Here is a 21,650-nt window from a genome sequence, read left to right on the forward strand (position 1 = left end):
TAGATGCAATGTTTTTTCGTAATGGCAATTATGAAGAAAGCACGGCAGTGCCTCTACTTTCTTAGAAGTTTGTGAAGATTCGGCATGCCATCTAAAACTTTGAAATACATCTATAGATGTATGGTGGCGTATATATTGACTGCTTGCATCATGGCCCATTATGGAAACACCATTGCCTTTGAATGGAAAATTCTACAAAAAGTAGTGGATACAGCCCAGTCAATCATGGGTAAAGCCGGCCCCCTCACTGTTTGCAGGAAAGCGGCATCCATAATCAAGGACCTCCACCATCCAGGTCATGCTGGCTCCTCACTGCTGCCATCAGGAAGAAGATACAGGAGCCTCAGGACTCACACCACCAGGTTCAGGAACAGTTATTATCCCACAACTATCAGGCTCTTCAATTAGAGGGGATAATTTCATTCGTCCCATCACTGAACTGTTCTCACAACCTATGGACTCACTTTCAGCTTATTTTTTTATGTTTGTAGCTTATTTATTATTTTCTCAGTTTCTATTTGCACAGATTGTTGTATTTTGCATATTAGTTGATGCCCATCCTACTGGGGGGGGCGGTACTTCATTAATTCTATTGTGCATCTGGTGTTTACTGTGAATGCCTGCAAGAAAATAAATCTTAGGTTTGTATTTGGTGACATACATGTACTTTGATAATACATTTAATTTGAGCTTTGAACAGTTGAACTTACTGATACCTATTTAAAGAGATTACTGTTTAAAACCATATATTTAAAACTTCAAATCTTTACCAACAAAAGGCATATCTAAAATCCTTAAACTGCAAAAAAATCTAATGCCACAAAGCTTTTGTTTTTAAAGGAATTAACCCCTAAAAAAGTTGTGAAAGTGATAATGTCCCTGTAAAGTCAAGCATTTATGCACTGCACTCATGTAAACATGCATTACAAATATTAATTAAAATGCCATGATGTCCTAAAGATGCCTTAGCTTTGCGACTGTTTATTTTTCATGAAGCAAAGTTGAAGGCAGCAGATTTGAAAGGCTGATTAAAGCAAGCCCTTGCTGTGACCCCTGCAGGCCACAACAACCGTAAAGCAGCTGTGACCACTACTATGTGCAGCTGACAATTTGGGCTCTCTTTATCAGTTTTCAGATGGATCTCGAACGCAGAGTCCCTAAAGGAATCTATCCCACAGAGGCCTTGTTAAACTGAGGTTGTTTGAATCCTATGTCATCTGCTGCTGCTTTAGGCATATAAACGCTGTGTGTAGGGAGGACAGCCATGGCATCTGTGTAATGTCTGTACTATGGCGAAGATTTCTATGCAGAACAAACTGAAAAGCAAATCTGAATTCAAAAGAACATACAGTGCAATAGCTCACTTTGTAGTTAAAAAAAATTTTGGTTGGCTTCAAATCAGGAAGTGGATTTTAAACTGAATAGACCACTCAAATCAATCACCAACCCTGAACTGCAATATGCACACCTATCAGAAATTTTATATAGTCCCTAAGGGAATGCATTCTCCATTGTGTTCTATCCAGCTAGCCAGTCATTATGCACCAACCTGGTTTCTGAGATTATTTAACAATGAGAGTCAGCATTATAAAGACTGATTCTCACCTCATTCAGAGTATTTTTCCATCGTTGTACCCCTGGCAGGAGCTTAGAACATTTCCACCATTTTCCAACCATTAAATTAGACGCCTGGAAAATGCATGGAGTACACTGCGATCTGAATTGTTCCTCACTGCGGGTGGGGCTCCCTTTCGTGTGGATCACATTGTAAATTTGTATTTTATGGTCACACGTGCAAACTTTCAAAACCTGAAACCCAGATAGGATATCATTCAAAAGGAGAAGTCATGACTGACTTTCGTCCTTTTCCTTCCTTACTGTAAAAGTCATGCCACAGTTCTGGATAAGATCAGAACAGCTCTGGGTCTGATTTGAAATTTCAGACAATTTTATAGCCATACTGAAACAATATATGTTTGAATCAGGAGCTGCAGCATATACACCAGAGCTCCTCATATTTACACTTTTTAATCTAGCTGCTTTATCAGATCATTAAACAGAAGTATGGAATTCCAACATTAGGCTGAGGGGAATGAATTTAGCAGCTGTAACTGAGAGCCAATCTACAGTGCTGCTCTGTGCTGCTTGCAGGAAGATCTCAATGCAGAAGCACTTGTAAAAGTGTTACTATGCAAACATTCAGGAGATCCAATTCAGTTTGAATAAACGCACCTCGACTGTGCCGAAATGGCATTGTAAAGAGAGCTGACAATCTATGAAAATTGATTGTTCAGCCTTTGGCAGTCACTTCTCTTTCAGGTGTGTGACATTTGCTGCCCCAGGACAGTTTAAACATTGCAACCTACTACGGGTTAAATAATCTTTTCCGAAAAACCAAAATCTGAAAGCCTCCAAAATCCATTTTTTTTAACTGACATGACTTCACAAATAGAAAATTTTGCAAGGCAATGGGAAGGTTCCTAGGCAGTACACAGGTCTCTGCACATCACAGGAACTGTGAATTGAAAATAATTTTGAATATTCAGCAGGCTGGTTGCAGAGATTTAAGAAAAAGCACAGCATTAAATTCTTAAAGAATTCAAAAATGTTAAAGATGAAGCATCTGCTGATCACAAAGCAGCAGAGAAATTCAATGATGAGTTGGCCGAGATTGTCGCTAATGAAAATCTAGCACCAATGCAGGTCTACAATGCAGATAGCTTCCAACATCTCAAAGTTCAAAAGTTCAAAGGTCAAAGTAAGTTTTACTATCAATGTACATATATGTCACCATATATAACTCTGACATTCATTTTCTTGTGGGCATACTCAGCAAATCTATAACAGGGAGGCCTTTACCCCTGGTGTACTGGCCAAATCCACTATCTTTTGTAGAATTTTCCATTCAATCGAGGGGTGATTGATATGTTCGTGGCCTAAGGTAGGAGGAGTCAATTTTAGAAAACCTAGTACATTTATTTTTCAACATAGTCCCCTCCTACATTTACATACAGTCCAGCGGTCGTGGAGCATACGGATCTTGGACATCCAGAAAGTGTCCACTGATGGGTGATTGATAAGTTCATGGCCTAAGGTAGAAGGAGATGAGTTATACAGCTCTCGTTACATGCACGTGCAGTTCAACTCTTTGAGTGATTATGCAGAAAGTTTGAAGTTAATAACTCATCTCCTTCTATCTTAGGCCACGAACTTATCAATCATCCCAATGAGTTACGAACTTCAAACGTTCTGCATAATCACTCAAAGAGTTGAACTACATGTGCATGTAACGAGAGCTGTATAACTCATCTCCTTCTACCTTAGGCCACAAGCTTATCAATCAGCCCTGCTGTGGACACTTTCTGGATGTCCAAGATCCGTATGCTCCTTGACCGCTGGACTGTTTGTAAATGTAGGAGGGGACTATGTTGAAAAATAAATGTGCTAGGTTTTCAAAAATTGACTCCTTCTACCTTAGGCCACAAACTTATCAATCACCCGTCGTAGATGTCATGTCGAATCTCTGTAGACTCCTAAGGAAGTAGAGGCACTACCATGCTTTCCTCACAATTGCACTTATGTGCTGGGTCCAGGACAGATCCTCTGAAATGGTGACACCCAGGAATTTAAAGTTGCTAACTCTCTCCACCTTTGATCCTCCAGTGAGGACTGGCTCATAGACCTCTGGTTTCCCTTTTCTGAAGTCTATAATCAGTTTCTTGGTCTTGCTGACATTGAGTAAGAGATTGTTGTTATGATACCACTCAGACAGATTTTCAATTTCCCTCCTGTACGCTGTTATATCACCACCTTTGATTCAGCCAACAACAGCAACCTCATCAGCAAACTTGAAATTAGCATTGGATCTGTGCTTAGCCACACAGTCATACCTTACCTTACACATCTATCTTACATAAAACTTTAAAAAATGTAAACAATTGTAAACTTTTAACCAAACCACGCATCCTAGGTGGAGACTGAAAGCCTGCCGTTGTTCGTTGTTGTTCAACAGCTGATTCAGGTGTTCACCTGATGTTGCTTTTGTACCCTGGTCTCATTATATTTTCATCATATTAATCACATGTAATAATTTTTTACTGTTGTGTATGTACATGTGATGAACAAGTGTAAGGCAAAGACTGCTTACTGGTAACACATAAATTCAGAGTTCAAAATGATGGCGATCCCTGTCTATCTCATTATATATTCCAAAATCCAAAACACATCCAGCCTCAAGCATGTCGAATCAAGGATATTCAATATGTATTATCAAACTATATCATGGCAAGCATGAGATTAAGTTCCAAGCAATGGATATCTGCTTAGTATGCCTGTAATTGGTATCAAAGATTGATAAATAATTTTGGGAAAAGAAATAAAGTTAAATACAAATTTTATTTTGTCCAGAAGATGTAGGCCTAGTTCACAGCCAATAAGGGATTTGTAAATTCCAACACATGGTCCAAAACTTGTATTTGCCACTCAGTAGAACTTCGTGCAAAATAGCAACTGTACTATGCTGTTACCATTCCTAGCATTGATTCACTTGTAAACAGAAGTGACTCAATATCAGGGTACATTTAAAGAGAGAAGCATCCAACATCTACATTTTAAGGAGTGGATAAGTTACTCTTGTATTAGCAGCTTAAGCAAAGTTTATATTTATTTGATACATTTTCAGTTTCCATGCTTGAATTGTCAGTTATACATGGAACTTTACATTTTGTTGATAATTAGGAGTTAAATCCTTTCATGGTCTCCACATCAGTGATCTGTTGATGTACACTGGCAAACAATGCCCTCTGCCAGCCTTCTCTTTGGTTCTTAGATCTTCAGATTCTCCATCAGCAGCCATTGTTTTAAAAAGTGTGACTTCCATCTTGCTATCTCCACCCACATGTTCAAAGACATCCTTCAGATTCCTTTCTCTCATCACAGTGTCACGCCCTCCCACCACACTTTTTCCTTTGCCTCTTCCTGCTCAGTATCTGCATTTTGTTTACTGCCTCTGGGAAACCTCTCTACATTCCAAGAGTTTTGAATGAGCTTTTTACGCCAAATGCCAGACCTTTCAGCTCAAGACAGTCATTGTCACAATTATCCTCTTAAATTGTCAATCTTTCTGAGAACTATTAACAAAAAAGAAGTAAGTGACTGACTGACTGATTTAATAAATTGGCCTCTATGTTCATCCAATATTATATCGTAACATCAAAACACATGAAACATTTGCAAGCTGAGGAAATAAATACAATTTCAACTAGGAAGTGAGACTTGCCCTGATCAGAATGCAATGCTTTACCAGGCAAATTAAACTAGCAGCAAGATGTAAACCTCTTACTTGACAAACAAAATCTAACCATTTTAGCTAGGCTATTTTAGCTATTGCATTATGCCTAGGCTTCAAAAGTCAAATAGACAAAAGCATTACAGCCAAAGCCTGCATTAAGGCTATATCTGGTAACATATCTACTGGGGGATTTTTTGAATTCAGTATTTTGAACTCTGAATGGTTTTTACATTTGAAATATATTCCAGAAGTTAGTGATCCTTGCATTAACAGGTCTTCATCCTCATCTGAAACATTTCAGCAAGCCTCCTTGTTCCTTTTTCTAACAGAAATGAAAGACCAATTTTTATGTCAGTATTGTAATTCAATACTCTCCAGTTAGTGAACTAAATATGGACTGCTCTCAGTGTAAGTGTATCAATATTAAGTTCCGTCTAGTCACTCTGAATATAATACCTGAAAAGATCAAAGAACTAAGCTTATATTTAGCCCATAACACATTGTGAATTATCAGGTGAAAATCATTTAATTATCATTTTTGTACTTACTTGCATAATTCAGAATAAAGTTACAGAAATCAATCACAAATATTAAAGTAAAATTGTGATGTTTATAAACTATTACTTTTATTTAAACTGCTTCTTACACTTTTACTTTGAGATTTGATTATACAGATAGAAAGAACCTTTATTTTATAATGGGCATAAGTCAACAACTCCAGACAATTGACGTTACTTTCCCAGTACTTGTTGAAATAAACTTTATGCATTTTGATGGGCATCACTTAGTAGTTTCAATTGAGAGCTTCTCTATCCATGGGAAGAATTGCACAAAATTAAGTCAAATGTTTTTCTACCATAACCACGTACAAATACCATTAAGAGAAAGGATAATATTGGTCCTAAGGACATCTCCTTTGCAAGTTATAGGACTCTGTAGCTATGCCAAATACTGACAAATGTTCAATAGTCTTAAGTGGCTGTTTTCTTGGATAGATTTCTGAAGTCTACAGCAAAGCCAATATTTATTCCACCTCATTTTATTTTAAAAATAAATTTTATTCAGAAAAAATATATGAAAGAAATACAGAAAAGTGCATGCTTTCCTTACATTCACTGCATTGGTCATTGGTCCTCACTAATTAACCTTGAATAATAGAAAGCTGATCAGTTTCAGAGGGTAGGCTAGGCGCCAATTACATTGCTGAGGAGCGGTAGTCCCATTTAGATCAAAGCAAACAAGGAGATAAAGAGACTACAGTCGTTGTAATTGGGAGCAAAGGATCTCAGTGGATTGTGCAGCATCTTTGGAGGCAAAGGGATTATTGACATTGGAAGTCAAGACCATACCTCAGCACTGATACAAGGCCTCAGCCTGAATCATCAACTATCTCTTTGCTTCCAAAGATACAGCCTCATTATTTCAAATGTATTTTGTTCTGCTGGTATTTGATTTTGTAGTCTCAGATCAATCACCTGGAGCTCTGGATTAATAATTCAGTAACCTAACTGCACACTGCTCCCATGGCCCAAATCTTACAGAAATAAGAGCAGGTGTAATTCATTCAAACCCTCAGGCTCTACCTTCAATGTTTGATGGTTGATACTATAGCTCATGCCCATTTTCTTGTCTGAACCCCTGGACCAATTCCATTACTATCCAAAATTTATCAAACCCAGTCTTGATTATACTCAACATATCAGAAGATCTATCCTGGTTCCAACATATTCACAAAGAAAGCATGTCAGTGGCCTTATTCATGAGTACTTTGAGGAGATTAATATGTCAACAACAACTCTGGTGAATTTCTACAGATGGACCATAAAGAGCATTCTGGCTGGTGTGGAGGCTCCAGTGCACAGGGACTGCAGAGTTGTAGACTCAGCCAGCTCCATCACAGGCTCAAGCCTCCCCACCGTTGAGGGCACCTTCAAAAGGCAGCACCTCAAGGAAATGCCACCCATCACTAAGGGCCTTCACCATCCAGAGTATGCCCTCTTCTCATTACTGCAATCAGGAAGGAGGTACAGGAGCCTGAAGAAACACACTCAGTGTTTTAGGAACAGTTTGTTTCCTCTGCCAACAGAATTCTGAATGGTTTATGATACCATGAACACTTCCTCACTTTCCTCTTTTGCAATTTATTTTATTTTTTATTGTAACTTGTAGTATTTTTTATGTCTTGCACTGTTCTGCAGCCACAAAACAACAAATGTCATGACATGTCAGTGATAAAAATGTGATTCTTTAAATCTGATTTAATTATTTAGTATCCACCACTTCATAAGGTAGAAGATTTTAAAGTTTCAATGAAGACGTTTATCCTTATCACATTCCTAAATAATCAATTCCAGATCAGATCAACTTCAGTTTGGGGAAACAACTGCCTTACTTCTTCATATCTCTTTTGTCAATTCCATTCAGTATCTTAAATTTATATTGAAATCACCTCTGATTGCTTTATTTCTTTGAGTCATAAGTTTTATTCAATCTCTCCTCAAAACAACCTCTGCTCACAGAAATTATTTTAGTGAATCTTTATTCCATCGTCTCCAAAATTCAGTTTGTTTTTAATAAAAATAATCCAATTTCTATTAAAAACAAAATGCTAATGGAAAAGATGGGAACTTACAGCAAGTTTTATTCTCGCTTCCTTCAGTGCATCTGCTGTGTAACTCATGAAGGACCCAGAGTGACGAAGGGTCTCGGCCCGAAACGTCGACAGTGCTTCTTATAGATGCTGCCTGGCCTGCTGTGTTCCACCAGCATTTTGTGTGTGTTGCCAGAAACTTTACAGTGGCTTCTAGTCACATGAAATGCACATACAGAAACCGTCTTCTGGAATTTTATTCATAATGCAAAAGCCTCAGCTGTCTGCAGCCTGTTTCCATTATCCCTGTGAAGAAGTTTTTCCATAAGCTAGAAGGGCAGATCCAATAATAGTGCCAGTCCCCTTAAATTGATTACTGATAACCTCTCCTTCAGGTCCTCCCCATCATTTTCTCATGAGATTGACCTACAACCCTAGTAACTCTCACCATTTGCCTTCCCATCTCCTGCAGCTCCAAACACCACATATTCTGCCTTCTTGGCCCCAATTTCCAACCATCAATCACATTGCTGCACCTGCATCTCCAGTGTTTAAGTTCAGAGTTCAAAGTAAATTTATTATCAAGGTAAATATATGTCACCATATATTACTCTGAGATTCATTTTCTTGTGGGCATTCACAGTAAATACAAAGATACCACAATAGAATCAATGAAAAAACTGCATGCAACAAGACAGACAAACAATCAATGTGCAAAAGACAACAAGCTGTGCAGATACAAAAAGAAAATTTTAAATAAATAAAAAAAACAATAAATATCGAGAACATGAGACGAAGAGCCATTGAAAGTGCGCCCATGGGTTGTGAGAACAGTTCAGTGTTGTGTGAAGTTAAGTTGAGTGAAGTTATCCCCTCTGGTTGTGGGGTAATAACTGTTCCTGAACTTAGTGGTGTGGGTCCTGAGGCTCCTGTATCTTCTTCCCGATGGCAGCAGCAGGCAGAGAGCATGCCTGGTTAGTGGAGGTGCTAAATTTTCCTAAACTTGATATTTAATTTCTCAGTCCATTTCACCCTACACATGCATACATAGAGCAAAATTTACTCTTCTCAACTTTTAATAATGTGTTATTTTGCTATCCTTATCAAAATGAATAACTTCACATTTGCCATCTCTAGCCCACGAACAACCAGTCTACTGTCCTTTGTAGGCTCTTTTCATCTACCGACCTAGCAGAGTATTACCAATATTCATTATATTCACTTATTAGCTGTAGGGGTTGTTGGCAAGGTTAGAATTTATTGTCCCCTCCAATTGTTCTTCAGGAATAAGTGAAAAGCTACCTTCTTGAATTGCTGCATGGATACATTACACTCTGTCCTTTTATCTAAGTCTAAGGTCAAGAAGAGAATGGATTATCTGTCACAATTTGACATTGACCCATGACAGAAAGCAAGGATGGAGAGGTACCATCTACCAATTATTCACCTGTTCTGTAAACAATCACTAATCTGGTCAGGTTCTCTTGGTTGAACAGGCCAATTTCTATCTATGATAGACAATCATCAGTGTATAAGAACACTTGTGTGTAATTATTTTAGGCAGGAGCAGTAAAAGAGAGGTTTAATGTTTCATTCCCTATCTCTGCCTCCTAATCTCCCTTTGGTGCACTGGGTGTGACTTTTAAAAAAGCACAATCCAGTCTTTCCTTCCATACCTTCCAGCTCTTAACCCTCTCCTGTACAAAAGACACAAATAGTGAACTTGGCTTTCCTATGCTGTCACTAATGTGTCCTGAGCACTTCAGCACAGAGTTGCTGTTTGCCATCGTGGGCTAAATGAAGCTTAAATGGATCTTTCCAGTATGAACTGAAATTTGCTGCCAGACTTGTTCACACAACTGAGAATGCTTCAAGAATGAATCTCATTGGTCTTGAAGTACTTTGCAATCTTCTGGTCTGTGCTCATAGTGTTCATAAAAAAAGCTGCTGTAATATTAACTGAGCCACTTGGTGAACAAAACTGTAGATGTAGCAGGTATGATACAGCCATAAGCAAATGTACAGAAGAGACCTCTTGATAACATCTTACACCTCAAACTACATCAAATGTACTCTTTAAGCACAAAAATAACAGCAGCAAATTTGGCAGTACAGTAGCATAGTGACCAGCATAACACTTTGCAGCACTAGCAATCGGGTTACAATTCCCACCACTGTCTGTAAGAAGTTTGTACTTTGTCCCTGTGACCACTTGGTTTTCCTCCAGGTGCTCTGGTTTCCTCCAACATTTCAAAGATACATGGTTAGGAAGTTGTGGGCACGCCATGTTGGCTCCAGAAGTATGGTGACACTGGCAGGCTACTCCCAACGCATCTATGGACTGTGTTGGTCATTGATGCAAACAATACACTTTACCTTATGTTTCAGTGTTTCGATGTTCATGTGATAAAAAAGCTAATCCTTTCAATAGTTATCACTTTCTTCAATATTTTCGGTTTAGACAAATGTTTCCAAACAATTACATATTTACAATAGAGCACATTTCTGAAGAGTCAAACACTTTTGTTCATATGGATGGTCTAAAAGATTTGAGGATATCCAGAATATCCAAATACATGACTCCACTGTGTTAATCACTTCCTGCTGACATTCTTTACAGTTCTGGACCTTTGCGCTACTTGCTATGACATGTAGCTTGCTTTTATTCCATTTCACCAGCAACGTATGGAGATTCGGTTTGTTGACATCTGGATTTTTCTTCTCTGCTTTCTTCCATTGTTGGCTTTCCTTCATGTAGCGGCTCTGAGATTTATATGGCTAATGAAATACAGTTACTATTACAACGTAGGACACAACATTTGTGCCCATTAAGGCTACACCAGCCAAATAAAATGAAAAACATGAGAAAATCTGTACATGTAAGAAATCCAAAGCAACACACACACAAACTGCTGGAGAAACTCAGCAGATCAGGCCACGTCTAAGGAAAAGAGTAAACCGTCAACATTTCAGGCCGAGACCTTTTTCAGGAATAACTGAGAGCTGTGAGGAGGGGAAAGAGGCTGACTGGAAAGCGATAGGTGAAGCCAGGTGGTGGGAAAGGTCAATAGCTGCAGAAAAAAGAATCTGTTAGGAGAGGAGAGTGGACAATAGGAAAAAGGGAATGAGGAGGGGATCGTGGAAGTAATGGGCAGGTGAGAAGAAGTAAAAGGTCAGAGTGGGGAAATAGAGGAAGGGGAGGGGGAATTTTGTTCACTGGTCAGAGAAATCAATATTAATACCATTAGGTTGGAGGGTAGATACCCAGACTGAATATAAGGTGTTGCTCCTCCACCCAGATATGAAATGAAAAGCCCAATAATTGGTTATAGGATAAACATGATCCAGCAACTACTGTCCCTTTTCTTTGAATAGCATTTCAAGTTCTTTTATGCTTATCTGAAAGGGTGGGGGGGACTTCAGTGTAACAATTCTTCCTGAAGATAATCTCCCAATCCAGCACTCCCTCAACTCATTGATAAACCACAATGATAAAATTAGGTAAGGCAACTCTGATGTTTTGAACCCTTACATTATGACTTCTAAAATAAAGAACCAGTTTTGCTAAAGCCATGTTGGATCAGACCTGGAGGTAAATTACGTGCCCATGTTTTTCAAAGACTATAATACTGAAAATCAATATACCTGCAACTCTTGGAAATCTAAAACAAAAATAGAAAAAATGCTGGAAATACTCAGCAGGACGGTCCACATCTACAGGAAGGATCTGGAAGCCATAAAAATGGTGCAGAGGAGATTTACAAGGATGTTGCCTGGATTGGGGAGCATGCCTTATGAGAATAGGTTGAGTGAACTTGGCCTTTTCTTCTTGGAGTGACGGAGGATGAGAGGTGACCTGATAGAGGTGTATAAGATAATGAGAGGCATTGATCCTGTGGATAGTCAGAGGCTTTTTCCCAGGGCTGAAATGGTTGCCACAAAGGACACGGGTTTAAGGTGCTGGGGAGTAGATACAGAGGCGATGTCAGGGGTAATTTTTTATTCAGAGAGTGGTGAGTGCGTGGAATGGGCTGCCAGCAACAGTGGTGGAGGCGGATACGATAGGGTCTTTTAAGAGACTTTTAGACAGGTACATGGAGCTTAGAAAAATAGAGGGCTATGGGAAGCCTAGTAATTTCTAAGGTAGGGACATGTTTGGCACAACATTGTGGGCTGAAGGGCCTGTATTGTGCTGTAGGTTTTCTATGTTTCTATCTGTGGCAGGAGAAACAGGAGATGTTTCAGTCTTGAAACGTCCTTTAATCGTTTTGGATATTAATACTTGTATTAATAAACTTCATGATGACTGAATGGTACATCCTACCGTTTAGGAAACCAGGCAGAAGTAAGTGTGTGTGTGTGTGTGTGTGTGTGTGTGTGTGTGTGTGTGTGTGTGTGTGTGTGTGTGTGTGTGTGTGTGTGTGTGTGTGTGTGTGTGTGTGTGTGTGTGTGTGTGTGTGTGTGTGTGTTTTTCAGTTGAGAAGGGAGTTGGTTGCGGAACCCTGAAGGAGTGATTACTGACTGTGCTGAGAACCAGCAGTGCGCTGAGCGCGGAGCAGCGGAGATGAGATCAGAGGCGATATGATTGCTTCGGAGGCTCTGTACGAATAGACTGCCATTTGCTCGGAGCTTTATTTAACCATCTCAGACATTCCCCCGTACACACAACAGCGAATCCTGGAACCGAGGATATGGAATTGTATCATTCCACGATAACTGGAAATCTTTAACAAATTCTGAAATATCAGAACTATTGACAGTTTCAAGGACTTTTCATCCAATTTTGGGTTGCCAGTTGTATTTCCATCGGATATTGGGAGAAATCGACAATCCTATCAGCATTCCCGGGTCTCAGGAGTTATACCGCTGCATTAACTGTACCTTGATGTGAAAGCTGGAAACGATGATTTTAACACGTAAGCATGCAAAGAGTTCCTTGTGGAGTGGGATTTCCCTGTAATAGTCTAATTAACTTAATTGAACTAACGAAAAGAGATCGTGCAATGGCCAAGTCCTTATCATTTGATAGATTTGAGTTCGGCAGTGAGATGAAGGCTGGATCCGTCCTATATCGTAAACCATTTGTAGTTAAGATCTTGTCGAAAATGGAACGTTGTTGAAAACTGGTGATTTAATCCTAATTTTCTATAATTTCATTTATTTTAAAGGAAACGTTCGGCAGCAGCGATTTTGTTTCGGTGCATTATCACGCCAGTTCTTCCCCCCCCCCCCCCTTACAGTATGTAATTGCTATTTTTACATGGATTTTGTTGGAATTGAATGGATGAGCTGGGCACCAGAGTTCTGAGTTTCCTATTTGGGATTCCGGGTTTTGTGTTCGTGCAATTTGATGGCGGAGCCGCTGGAGTTAAGTGTGGTTAGTGTGATGTTTGGTGCCTTGGCGTGTCCTCTCAAACTGCCCCTCACAGCCACCCTGAGCTGAAAGATCTTTGATAAGGAAGTCCTGGACTGCACGTAACCCTCGTCCGAGCGACCTCCGTAGCCCGGGGCCAGATTCATTTGATATGTTCAATGCATTTAGGTCTGCTTTACTCACCTGGCTCGGTGTTCATTCATTCTGGTTTAAAGTTTATTTCTCGGTTTCGCAGACGCGCCACTAAAAGGACCCTGCGAATTCAATGCACGCGGTTAATTCATCTGCTTATTTTATTATAAAAGGGTAAAATCTTTGTTGATGAATCTGATTGTTTAGCTGGTGCTAGAGCTCTGGAGGCTCAGATTGATTTTATTGAACCTGCACGAAGGGAATAGGGCGACTCCGAAGTTGTTTTATACCCCAGTTGTTAAGCGAGGGGTTGTGTCGGTATCGGGCGGTGCTAGGACCCAGTGGAATCCTCGGGCTGGACAGTAAGCGCAGAGGTCAGTGGCGGCCCGTTTGATCCATGGGGACGTGTGGCCTTCCCCGTCACTCCCCCGCCCGGTCGGCTCCTGCAGCCAGCTGCGGTATCACTGGTGCAGGGAGAAAAATATGCAAAAACAAACAGACAAACAGGCCGCCTCCTCTATTGTCCTGAAGGCTCCCAATTTTCTTCCTCCACTCTGGCCCCCAACCACACAGGTAGTGACGGTTACACGGTCAGGGCTCGAGCGTGTTGATCAGATGATCACAGAAAAACTATGGCCCTATTAAACTACCATTTTGACCCTTCTTCAGTTTATTCCCAACATAACTGCGCCCTGTTCGTTTTGCAATCCCTTTAAGTTAAATTGTAAATTTTATTTGTAATGTCTTGTGCATGAGAATGTGTACACAGGAGGTTGCATTCAATCCTGTGCAATATAAGCAGGTTGCATTACTGTAAATGGCTGCTGGAATTGCAGTGAAAGATCTACTTGATCCAGTAGCCATTTGTGCAACAGAGTTCAGCTTTTAACGACGACGGCAGGCAAGTATCTCCCGCTCTTCTTTCATTATTCCGTTCTGTCACGAAGTGAGCATTGCTAATAGGGTCAGTATGTGCAAAACTGTCATTCAAATTGACATCAACCATACTTCAGTTTACTGTCGTGAACAAACACGGGGAGGTACGGTACAATGTTCGCAGCAACTATCACAGTGACGTAGGTACAGTACTTAGACATGAAGTTGTGATAAAAATCTGGGCTTTCAACGTCCCTGAAAGCAGTGTGGTTGTGTTTTTGAAATTACTTGTGTTCATTTTCAGTTATTCAAAATAGAAAAGGAGTGATTATCCAAAATAATGGGGATGATCACCACCCTAATGTGAATCATGTATCAACCTGGATGCTCAGCATTTACATTGCACCAGTGATAACTATGAACAGGAACAAGTTGTAATAGAACTTCATGAAGGGCAAATGGGTTGCCTAGTAAGTAAATAAAGGAGGAACACCTCAACGTTAGCTATGAAAACAGCTCAGCGGAATTTAATATTGTTTTTATAACTTATATTTGGTTTGACATTCAAAATACAAACGTTTGTAGATATGTGATATGAATTTGTGCTATAGTGTTATGACCTAGAATGTGAGAACTCTATAGCTCATAGTAGCACCAATTCTGATATTAAAAAAATCAAGCTGAAATGTTTATGGACACTGTTATGGACAGTGTCTGATCTGTTCCATATATCTTTTTAATAACAAATTTCCAACATCAATAGCTTTTTAAAATTTACATTATAGATGCATTAATTAATCTATTAGTAATAGTGCAGAGTTGCTGCCCTTATCAAGGAAGAGAGGCCCGAGAATGGTACGGGGCAGTTCAGTGGCTCAGCTCGTATAGCCACTGCTTCACAGCTTCAGCATCCTGGGTTAATTCCTGATCTTGCTATCTGTGTGAAGTTTGCACGTTCTCCCTGTGATCGCATGGGTTTCCAACCCACATCCAAACAACACGGGGGGTTGGTAAGTTAATTGGTTCTGTCCCTGCTCTATAGGTGAGGAGTAGAATCCAGAGACCAATGATGGGAATTTGGGGAGAAAAACATAGATTAGGGGTGAGAATACTGTAAAAATGGATTGGTGTGAACTTGATTGGCCAAAGGGCCCATTCCTGCAATGCTTTTCTCTATGACAACATGTCCATCTATGGACTATGACAGAAAACAAGGATATATTTGCATCACACAGTGAGAAGGCAGTGATTGACAGATCCATTCAGAATATTGCCTTCTACCAGAATTAATGGACCCAAACCCTTTTATATAAAAATGTAGCTTTCTACGTAGCTTTCAGGGGAAAAAAAAATAAGATAAAGATACCAAGAAAGCAGATTGGCCAGAACTGCTCCATATAAATCTGTCACCAGGACAGAAAAGCTGCATTGCCTTGTATATAGTCATTCAGTCCATCTGGCCTGCAGCCATTGGTATTCCAGAGGGCAGATAATTAGCATTAGCTATCTCCATTATTCCTAAGTTTCTGATTCCAGTGTGCTCTTTCAGGATCCAGCAGATGGCTGTGGCCTCCTATAGTCCCCTGACCCCAATATGATAAAAAGAATTATGTGACAGATTAAACTCTTGCAGATACAGTTCGATGAGAGTGCCCCATCCTTGTGTTTGTTCAGGATGCATCTGGTGAATGCAGCTTGCAAAGAGAGAGCTTGTTCTCTACAGGATGGATCAGCATTGTAAACAGGAGTCTCATGCTTTACTTTTCCCCTTAGCAACAGGAAACAAGGACAGGAAAGAGGTAGAGCTGAGATCCTGAATGGCTCCAGACAATATTAAACTTACCACACAGCATGCCAAAGTCATCATGTCTATAAAAAATGAAGAGGATAATAAGAACTGTAAAGTTGATTGTCTCAGAATTTCCTCTGTTTAGGATGAAACTTGAAATAGACTCTTGGCGTTTACTGTGCAGTAGCAAGGACCCACCTTGTATTGTTTAAGTAGATGCAACAGGTCTATTTTGGTCTTCCAGACTAAATATAGCAGATGCACACACACCACACCACTAAATCATACTGTTTAGGGATGACATTTTGGAGCTGCCATTATCCTATCAGAAGTGTGTCTTATATTGTCCTGCTGCTGGCTATCATCAAGAAAAATATTATTCCTTTGGTTGTGGATTTCAGTGATTTTAATTTTCAAATTATGTATGTTAATTTTTCTGTAGATGGTTGAAAATATTAAGTATATTAGATTTAAAACAGAAGTGTAAATATTTTTCATTATTATTATTTTGTTAGCTTGTCATATGTGAAATGTGAGCCTTATATTTAGTACCATATTTAATTTCCCATTTTCTTGAATCCAATTATTTAAAATATACTTAACTATTCAAAACAAAAAGCAAACTAGAAAAATGAAAATAACTGACAGAGGGAACTTCAGGAGGGTGAACATACAGAAAGCACCCAGTAGGGGTAACTGGCCAGGTACTGAAGACCTGTGCTATTCGACTGGCTGGTGCGTTCACTGATACCTCTCACTTCAGCAGCCTGACTTACCCACCTGAGTCAAGCAGGCTTCAATTATACTGGTGCCCAAGAAGAACGCGTTAACTTGCCTCAATGGCTATCGGCCAGTAGCACTTACATCATCTGTGCTGAAGTGCTTTGAGAGGTTGTTGATGAAGCATATCAACTCCTGCCCGAGGAGTGACTTGGCTCTGCTCCAATTTGCCTACCATCACAACAGGTCAACATCAGATGCCCCTTCACTGGCTCTCCACTGGAGCTCTTGGACGGTGAAAATGCATACATCAGGCTCTTCATTGACCACAGCTCTGCATTCAGTATGTCTTTGTGCAACTGGATCCTCGGTTTCCTCACTTACAGACCCTAGTCAGTTCGGATTGGCAACAACATCTCCGCCACAATCTCCATCAGCACAGGTGTACCACAGGCTGAGTGCTCAGCCCCCTGCTCTACTCACTTTACACCTATGACTGTGTGGCTAAGTACAGCTCCAATGCCATATTTAAGTTTGCTGGTGGAACTACTGTTATGGGTCAGATCAAAGGTAGTGACGGATCAGCACATAGGTGGGAGGTTCTGAATCTGGGTGAATAGTGTCTCCACGTCAACCTCTCACTCAATGTCAGCATAAACAAAGCCATGATTATTGGCTACAGGAGATGGAAACTGGAGGTGCATGAGCCTGTCTTCATCAGGGGATCAGTGGGAGAGAGAATCAGCAAATTTAAATTACTCAGTGTTATCATTTCAGAGGATCTGTCCTGGGTCCAGCCTGTAAACCATCACAAAGAAAGCATGGCAGTGCCTCGATTTCCATAGAAGTTTACACCAATTCAGCATGTCATCTAGAACATTGACAAACTTTTATAGATGTGCGATGGAGCGTATACTAACTGGTTGTATCATGACCCTGTATGGTAGTGGTCGCCAACCCGTCGATCGCAATTGACTGGTCGATCTTTGAGACTTTCCCAGTAGATCCTGAAAAAAAAAGAAAAATAAATACACAAATACTGTTGAGAGATTGTTTCCGGGTTGTGGGGTTTTAGTTCTGTTCTTCCTGCCCAGTATGCATGCGTGTAGCTCCCCCGCACTACACAGTGTACTTCAGTGGTCCCCAACCACCGGGCCGCGAGGAAACAATAGGAATCAGCTGCACCTTTTCTCATTCCCTCTCACGGCCACTGTTGAACTTGAACTCACACAAGGTCATCAGTCGCCTAACCGCAGTGACACCCTCGCACCAGGGATCACTGGTTGGCCTCGCGCGGCCAGCGGGATGTGCCGTTGCTACTGGCCTGGAGCACTGCCTCTAAACCTGTTCAACACACCAAATGTTCGTGGGGAATCCGGTGCTAAAGTATTCGCAGACGACCTAATTCGGGCTCAGCGTTTCATAAGTATCAGAGCAGCTACCTTGCTGCGATCTACTGAAACAAACTTTTGTCGGCCGATAGATCTTACAAGGGGGGTGGGCATTCACCCTGTTGCACTCCTCACTCGGTCGCTCGCGCTCTCCGTACTGAGACCACCGCGGCCCCGGTACGGGGACCTCCAGCCCTGACCTTGTCCTCTCACCCAACCCACAACCAACCACATCTAGCCAAGGCATCTGGTGGCGGGTGGACAGGAGGCTGGAGTTCGGACCCGGAGGCTGTCCAATGAGGCAATAAAGCACTCAAAACCGCTTCGGTACCCTGAGTCCAAGCACCCTGTACTTAAGGACAAACCCGTTGAGTTTTGTGAGCGGAAAAAACGTGAGCAGGGGCAATAGAAGCTAAGTGCCGAGAGCCGCAAAAACTAAATTGTAGAATAAAAACAAGGAACCTGCTTCGAGTATCACTGTATTCCCGTCATGTTTAACATCTCCCCCCCCCCCCCCGCAGTCGGCCGGTCCGTGGTGCAAAAAAAAGGTGGACTCTCCTGGTGTTTATACATTACTTCTACTTCCAGGTTGCGGGGTTTTATTTCCGGTCTTTTCTGCCCCAGTGCGCATGCATGTAACTAATTGATCTAGAGTCGATCTTGCCTTTTACTAAGGCCGAGGTAGGGGATCTTGGGCTTAAAAAGGTTGGTGACCACTACTGTATGGGAACACCAATGCTCATGAATGGAAAAAACTCCAAAGAATAGGACAGCCCAGTCGATCACAGGGAAAGCTCTCCCCACCATTGAGCGTACTTACAAGGAGCGACGTCAAAGGAAAGCAGCATCCATCATTAAGGACCCCCACCATCCAAGCCACGCTCCCTTCTCACTACTGCCATCAGGAAAGAGTTACAGGAGCCTTAAGTTCCACAATACCAGGTTCAGGTTCAGTTTCCCCTCATCCACCAGGCTCTTCAACCAGAAGGGATAACTTCACTCACCCCATCACTGAACTGATTCCACAATCTATGGACTCACTTTTAAGGGCTCTTCACTTTGTGTTCTTGATACCTATTACTTATTTCTTTTTTTTCCTTTTTTTTTGAATTTGTAGTTTGTTATCTTTTGCACATTGATTGTTTGTCCAAGTGCAGATTTTCAGTGATTATATTGTTTATTTCTATTTAAAATGAATGCCTGCAAGAAAATGAATCTCATGGTTGTTTCTGGGGACATTTATGTACTTTAATAATAAATTTACTTTGAACTTTCAACGGGAGACTCCATAAGAATAAGAAAAAATAGTATATAAAGGCTGAAACATTTTAAAGAGACTGATTATATTTCCATTCCAGTAATTTCCCAAAAGGACACTACAATTAACGGGATGGTGTTATGTTCTGAAAATGTTACTGTTTTCCCAGACTCAAGGCAGTTTATCTAAGGATGTTGTGTATTAAACAATAGAGACATACTTGGCAAATGAGACTTCAGTGTGAAGCGTCTTGTGTCTGCCACTGCACAAGAACACAATGAGTCATTGGAAATCGCCCATTGTTAAGTGCAATATTTATGGCAAAACTATTTTGTGTATATAAATTGTCAGCTCCTTACTGTAATTTATTATTTCCTGCTATATATAGTCCTCATTTGTGTCTAAAATGTCCATTTTGTAAATATTTGCTTTAATCATAATAAAAATATGTATTAACCTACATTGTAAGCTGAAAATGTAAACAAGACACTCTTATATCTTCACATTGTAAAACAATGGACCTAGAAAGCAAGGACCATTATGTTAGAATGCTGTTTCTGGATTTCAGTTCAGCATTCAACACTATTATCACACAGACATTGGTGAACAAAGTCCTATTTCTCAGTCTAAATACACCACTGTCAATTGGAATTTGGACTTCCGACCTAACCTGCAGACCTCAGATAGTCAGGATGCACAATTGCTCCTTTCTACCCATCTTCCTCAGCACATGCACCCCCCCCCCCCCCCCCAGGGTTGTGTGATGAGCCATTACTGTACACTCTGCTCACACAGGACTGCACAGCCAAACACCCAAGTGATCATATTTTTAAGTTTGCCAATGACACGACAGCAGTGGGGCTCATCACTAGCAACGATTCCTGATGAACCCCACCAGTGTCATGTCATCGGCAAACTTAACAATGTGAAAGCCTACAGAGAGAAGATGGAAGAGCTTGACATCTAGTGCCAGGCAAATAACCCCTTTCTCAATGTCATCAAGGCAAAGGAGACGGTTATTGACTTCAGGAGAACACACATCCATCTTTATATCAGTGGCACCACAGTGGAAACCGAGCAGATTCAAACTCCTTGACGACACATCTTGCACAACCTCTCAAAGTCTCAGACTCATTCTACACAATCAGGAAAGCTCACCAATGACTCTACTTTCTGAGGAGACGGAAGAGAGCTGCACTATGCACATCTATACTCAGGTCATTCTACGCAGTAGAGAGCATCCAAATCCAGCTGCATCACTGCTTGGGATGGAAAATGCACTGAGCGGGCAGGAAGGCTCTACAACGGGTAGTCAAACTGCACAGTGCATCACCAGCACCAGCCTACCCACCATCAAGGACATATATACAGAAAGGTGCTGGAAAAGGGCCAGCAACAACATGAAGGAAATGACCCACCTTGCTTGTGGACTGTTTGTTCCACTCTCATCAGGGAGGAGGCTATGTAGCATCGATGACAGGACCACTAGACTCAAAGCCATTACTTTTCCCAAGCAATAAGGCTGATCAACACCTCCACCCACTAACCCACCACCTCCACACCCCCAACTACCACTACTTTATCATTTCCTGTCAGTCACCTTATGTGCAAACACTCCTGTGCCTAGAATCACTTTATGGATATAAGCTGTCTTATGTATTTATGTTTATTGTGTCTTTTATTGTGTTCTTTTGTGTTACATTAGATCTGGAGTAACAATTATTTTGTTCTTCATGACTCTTGTGTACTGGAAATTACATTAAACAATCCTGAACAAATGACATTCAGTACTATTGTGGGAATACTTCAAGCAATCTTGATAAAGAACATCTCCACAATTTGAGTCTGTATTTGTCTAACATGGGGGCTAGTGAGACACATTGACATGCTTCAAAAATAATTCAAACTTGTATGCAAATAAGTGTTTCCTAATAATAAAATCATTAGTTTATTTAAAATTAGTTATGTCATGTATTGTTGGAGGGGCCCTGTTTGGAAGTTGTTAGTGTTTATGCTCTAAACCTTACTTTATCCTTGTGTTTATCCAAATACTGATGAATCTGTTGGAATCCTTTGAGGAAGTAAGAGGCAGGATAGCAAAGGAGAGTCAGTGGATGTTGTTTACCTGGATTTTCAGAAGGCCTTTGACAAGGTGCCGTACATGGGGCTGCTAAACAAAATAAGAGCATATGAAATTACAGGTAAGATACCAGCATGGATAGAAGATTAT

At 40.6% G+C, this 21,650-nt stretch overlaps 1 protein-coding gene across 4 annotated transcripts in view; it reads left to right on the forward strand.

Moving 5' to 3' along the window:
• Positions 1 to 21,650, forward strand: part of dlc1 (DLC1 Rho GTPase activating protein) — a 459,645-nt gene that overhangs the window by 400,862 nt on the left and 37,133 nt on the right. The window contains exon 1 of one of the 4 annotated variants that reach the window (XM_073064605.1): positions 12,357 to 12,796. The exons of 2 other annotated variants lie outside the window; for them this stretch is intronic. Coding sequence is in view for 1 of the 2 variants with exons in the window: in XM_073064604.1 (XP_072920705.1) it covers positions 12,784 to 12,796 (13 nt within the window). In the remaining variant the exon portion in view is untranslated. Of the gene's footprint in view, positions 1 to 12,356; positions 12,797 to 21,650 lie in introns of those variants that run through there. One more of the 4 variants, XM_073064604.1, reaches the window with a different exon arrangement.

The sequence above is a fragment of the Hemitrygon akajei genome, chromosome 13, assembly GCF_048418815.1.
Source record: "Hemitrygon akajei chromosome 13, sHemAka1.3, whole genome shotgun sequence".
Classification (NCBI taxonomy): domain Eukaryota; kingdom Metazoa; phylum Chordata; class Chondrichthyes; order Myliobatiformes; family Dasyatidae; genus Hemitrygon; species Hemitrygon akajei.